The sequence below is a fragment of the Eurosta solidaginis genome, chromosome 5, assembly GCF_040869045.1.
Source record: "Eurosta solidaginis isolate ZX-2024a chromosome 5, ASM4086904v1, whole genome shotgun sequence".
NCBI lineage: Eukaryota > Metazoa > Arthropoda > Insecta > Diptera > Tephritidae > Eurosta > Eurosta solidaginis.
In genome coordinates, this window is record NC_090323.1 from 156,211,761 (window position 1) to 156,217,574 (window position 5,814).

General features: G+C 39.6%; 1 protein-coding gene across 1 annotated transcript; it reads left to right on the forward strand.

Moving 5' to 3' along the window:
* The first annotated feature begins 1,539 nt into the window (after positions 1–1,539).
* LOC137252780 (brachyurin) lies at positions 1,540–5,263 on the forward strand. The gene is made up of 2 exons (XM_067788867.1): positions 1,540–1,896; positions 4,535–5,263. The coding sequence occupies exons 1-2, from the start codon at positions 1,553–1,555 to the stop codon at positions 5,130–5,132; spliced, it is 942 nt and encodes a 313-aa protein (XP_067644968.1). The 5' UTR covers positions 1,540–1,552; the 3' UTR covers positions 5,133–5,263.
* Positions 5,264–5,814: the final 551 nt, after the last annotated feature.

A 5,814-nucleotide genomic window follows, 5' to 3' on the forward strand; every position in this document is an offset into this window, starting at 1 on the left:
ATACATACGTTGTACACAGAATTGTATTTCAACAGACAATGAGCCAATCATAATATTTCGGGGCCATCTACGTATGGAAGTAGTGTAAGGGGTCAGACGACCAAGGGAATAATTATTTGAGTACCCTTGTACCACTCGGTGTGGAAGTGAAGAAGCGAATGGCTTTCATTTTTGAATGGCCAAATCCGTTTGTTAAGCGCGGTTAAGAAAGAAGGTTAGGTCACGTTAATTTGGAGCTCACTGTCTTAATCATGTGGAAATATCTCTTTTGTCCAATGGTAATCTCTATTCCTCCCAACTCGCTAGCGCATACATCATCGTGCATCATAGTACCCTACAGGTTAACAATTTTGATGTCGTCAATTCAGAAATTTGATCAGAAAAACATATCACTTCCGATGCAGCTACCCCTATCGAGGCCAAGAGCCTGTCTTTTGTCTATTGAACACAAGTTCAATATCATTCGCACCGACGTGAGGACTACAGAGCTGACGCTTACTTATGAACGGTAGCTATGGGATGGATATCATCCTACCAACTTTAACACTTCTCTGAACTCCTTAGCCGAAGAGGCTTGACGATGGCATGATAGATTCTGAGTGCCGCCTTCCAGATTCGAGACGAGATAGTACCTCTCGTCTTTGAAAAAGATCAGCAGGCTTAGGCTCATATGCCTCTAGACTTGGCACTGCCCAGACCCCAATTCTATACACTAACATCTATAAAGCATATACCCGACTACTAAGTCCCTCTCTTCCCTGGAAAGGGAATTATTCTCTCTGCCCCTATCCTTCACCTTCAATGTGTTGTAATTGGGCTTTTCTGAGACTTCGCCAAACATTTTCTGAACAACCTCACCACCCACGGAAGAATCGCAAACCACTGGCTTCCAGCACACTACACTCCCTCCCACAATCCGACACAGAGTTGTGAGCAGCGCTGTCTAGAACTATCCTCGCCCAACGTTTTCTACGCAACCCCAATTTCCAGTGTATTCTTGTTCATTGATGCACTTCCACCAGAGAACTCTACCCCTTGAAAACCAGTCTCCGTCCCTCCAGTCCATACGGAGGTGCAATCTGCGCTGCCCAGAACTTTCCTGGCCAACTTTCGCCTAAGGGTGCTTATCTCCGAGTTCTGAGAACGTATAGGATCTAGCAATAAAGTAAGTAAGTGCATAAGGATTGAGTGATGGACTTTAAATTACTTTAGTTTTATAGGATGTGTATTGCGCTTCAATAACTCTTTACATACCAAAGCGTTCAGTGAGCTTCAACCACCAGTGCAGAACAGTCGTCAGGAAACAGAAAACCTCAAATGATTCCTCTTGATTCATATAGCCTTATTTCAAATATCTCAATCTGTGAGTAAAATTATTGCCGCAGCTATACATGTATCACGAGAGCAGCAATTACAGCGATCATTACAACATGAGCATCTTTTAATTTCTATGTGGTAAATTATTTTATAATTGACCCCCACTAGTCAATAAATTCGCTCGCGCGACTCAATCAAGCTTTCAGTTTAGCATACGCTGTCTGCCCTCTAAGTGATGGCATCTTCTTTCTTAGTAATTTTTACATTACTTTCCAGTAGCTGTTACAACTCAGTTGCAGCTTATCAATCGTCATATGAAGTTAATAGAAATTATTTTGGTGACTTCGCTTACGATTTTTGGTATTGGGATCTAGCATGGTTGGTGTGGGACAAACAATGCTCGAAATACAACATAAACCGTGAAGTGGACGCGCGTATTACAGGTGGTGATTTGGCAGCACCCAATATGTTTCCCTATCAAGCAGGTTTACTATTGCTACGTGCACCGAAGATCTATCAATGTGGTGGTGTTTTAATATCTGTGAACTATGTGCTTACAGCGGCGCATTGTATTTATATGTGAGTAAAGAAGAATTTTTTTCCTTGGAATATAAGTGATAAAAAATTACGATTTCGGATTTGGTTTCTGTTATGTTAAGTGTTTCAGTTTTCGTATCGAGTTTCTTAATCAAAAAAGTTGAGCTAGTTCTGTTATACCTTAATAAGACTTCAAATAAATTTTTGTTGATAATACTTGGGGTTTATAATCATATAATCGGCGGCCACCGTGGTGTGATGGTAGCGTGCTCCGCCTATCACGCCGTACGCCCTGGGTTCAACTCCCGGGCAAAGCAACATCAAAATTTTAGAAATAAGATTTTTCAATTAGAAGAAAATTTTTCTAAGCGGGGTCGCCCCTCGGCAGTGTCTGGCAAGCGCTCCGATTGTATTTCTGCCATGAAAAGCTCTCAGTGAAAACTCATCTGCCTTGCAGATGCCGTTCGGAGTCGGCATAAAACATGTAGGTCCCGTCCGGCCAATTTGTAGGGAAAAATCAAGAGGAGCACGACGCAAATTGGAAGAGAAGCTCGGCCTTAGATCTCTTCGGAGGTTATCGCGCCTTACATTTTTTTTTTTTTTTTTTTTTAAATAGTATCGGCCCAGAGCTTACTACGGTACTTGACGTTCAGCAGCATTATAAGTGTCCTGTGAAATCCAGAAGTCTTCTTGGTTCATGACCGGATAGCATAGACTTCATTCAGAACACACATTTTTAGCCGACTTCGAGGCCCTTCTTTTCGGTCAAACTAGACTGGTAAATTTTCGCTTGGATCCATGTTATACCATCGCCGTCGCACTGAAAATATATCCTAACCACCTCAGCAGGGCATTAGTCTAAAGAGTACCCTATTGTTCGAGAGAGTACCCCATCCCAGCGGCTTTGAGCGGAGAGCAAGGGAAGGAGTGTTGGCTGATTTTATACATTTGAATAATTTTATTGTTTATCTCATTTTACGGAAATCAGAAGTCTCCCAATAAACTGTCTTTAAGGGGAAAAGTCGAGCTAGTGAGCAGGGTGAAAATGGTGAGCATTTGATGTCAAAAGGGAACAACTTGTTAACTGCATCAAATGCAAAAATCGGTGTTGTATGAAGAGCTGTGCTATATAAAAAGTGGCCCGTTCGCGGCATGCCTTCACTGTCATGTCATATAGCTTCGTAGAGATCTTACAGCTCGTTTTAGTATCGGCAACCAAAAAGGAATCTAATCCTCATGTCGTAGCAGTCATACTACAAATTCGTGAGTAGTTTAATTTCAGGGAAGTGATAGTTCAGTTCATTTACCTTGACAGCCAATTCGAAGTATTCGAATCCATGCAACATATCGCATAGAATCCCATAGGTCTTTCCTCCGCCAATTATTAAATTATCAGCATCCCAATGAATTTAGGAGGTATTTCAACTCAAAGGCTTGTCTTGAAAAATAAAATGGTTGTAAATGATTAAATTATTGGTTTCGGTTTTTGGTTGCGAAACTGTTTCGTATTCCAAAAGCGGAAATTAAACTGAAACCTTTTGCAACCGTTTCGATTTTCAAAAGCAAAACCATAGCACATGAGGGTTTTTTGAATATTTAAGGTTTTGGTTTTCGAAATTTAAATAGTTTCAAACGATTTAGTACGGATTAGGTTTAATTTCTGGTTTTAAAAACACAGCGTAGCCTAACCTAAATAGTTTCCTGTTCGTAACGGCAATGGTAACAGTTACGGACATGTTACGATTATGTTGAAACTTACGGTTACGGATATGGTTATGGTTATGGTAACAGTTACGGATATGGTAACGACTGTGTTGAAACTTACGGTTACGGACATTGTTATAGTTATGGTAACAGTTACAGTTACGTATTTGGTAACGCTTACGGTACGGCTACAATTACGATTGCGAATAAAGTTAAGATTATGTTGAAACTTACGGTTAGGGATATTGTTATGTTTACGGTAACGGTTACGTTACGTTTTTTGTAACGGTTACGTTGCGGTTGCAATTACGATTAAAGATGTGGTTAGGGTTACTTTAGTGGAAAAAATCAGTCACGAAGAAAGTTCTGATTAGGGTAACAAATATGGTTGTGGTTTAGTTAAGGGTTACAATTATGGTAACGAAGACGGTTCCGACTACAGTAACGCGGATAATAACATTTACGGCTATAATTACTGTTACCGCAAAGACTACGGTTGCAATAATGATTACGTTTGCGGTTACTGTTACGGTTATCACTTTTGTTCCTTGTTTTCTGTTTTGTAAAATTAATTAGTTACGGCTGCGTATTTGGGAACGGTTTTGCTACGGTTACAATTACGGTAACGGATATGGTTACGATGATGTTGAAATTCATGCTTACGCATATGGGTGTGGTTACGGTACCTGTTACTGTTACTTGTTTGCGTTACGGTTGCGTTTACGGTAACAATACGGTTGCGAAGAAATCTCCGATTAGGGCTACAGCTATGCTTGTGGTTTCATTAGCGGTTACAAGTATGGTTACGAAGACAGCTCCGATTACGGTCATATTTATAGTAACGGTTACGGTTACAATTAAGATTACCGTAAAGACTACGGTTACGATAAATATTGCGTTTGCGGTTACTACTTTCGTTCCTTGCTCTTCTGTTTATAAAATTAATAACTAATTTCTATTATTCTCTTGTCCACAGGTCTACACGCGGCAAGGTTTTCCTTGGTTCCACAGATTTTGCAAATCCAGTCACCTCTGCTGCTGTATTCAATGTGAGCGCAAGTGATTTTTATGTATATGAAAAGTATACTCTCAGCGGTGGTCGCGATGATATCGGACTCATACGTCTACCGACGCCAGCCACACTGTCTGCTGCTGTACAAACAATTCCGCTTGCTCGTCGTTTTATGACCCAATCATTTCTAGAGGGTAAAACGGTTACGACATCTGGTTGGGGCCTAACAAGTGATGGTAGTAGTGAAAAAATGCAATTCAATTTGTTGTTGTATTATGTAGATGGACCCGTAATAGGAATGAGAGAATGTGCATGCTATTATTTGCCTGGTTTGGTGCGCAGCCTTAACCACATTTGTGTTAGTGGTGAGGGAGGACGTGGAAGCTGTGATGGTGATTCTGGTGGTCCACTAACCTACTACTATAACAACAAAAACTATTTAATTGGGTTGACTGCCTTCGGCAGTGCTGGTGGTTGTGAAATTGGGTTTCCATCGGTATATACGCGTATAACATCATATTTGGATTGGATTGCTGAGCGAACGGGAATAAAAGTTGATTAAATATATTGCAGTTAATTGTAGTCAGCTATATTTTGGATTCATTTATTTCATTTTTATCGGTATAAAAAGATTGCTGGACATATACTAGCTATTAAGTTGGAGCTTATATTGAAAATATTGTGTTGTTAATTATTTCTCACAAATAGATGTCAAAACACACAAACAATTTAATTTCTTTATTTATTTTTTCTGCGTATTATTTGTATGTATACATGTTCTTAGCAGCGATGCTGCCCATCAAATTTCTGTAATGGTCACCAAAAATGATACCCAAACAATTAACGCCTAATTGAAAGCCATTAATTATGGAATGCTGTGTTGTATGTGTGTGCAGGGAAAGTGAAAGCAAATAAAATGGCGTATAGAAAATAACAAAGATATTTACGGTAGTAGCTTGGCAAATATATACTCGTCTACTTTTGTTAGCAGCACCCCAGTGAATTCAGTGATTTGCCTAAGTGGAGATATTTTTGAGGAAACCAATTGAGCAAATGGGCACTCACATCCTCATTAATAAATACTTGCAAAGTTTTTTAGTCTTATACTTTTTATACTCAGTTGAGCAGAGCTCACAGAGTATATTAAGTTTGATTGGATAACGGTTGGTTGTATAGGTATAAAGGAATCGAGATAGATATAGACTTCCATATATCAAAATCATCAGGATCGAAAAAAAATTTGA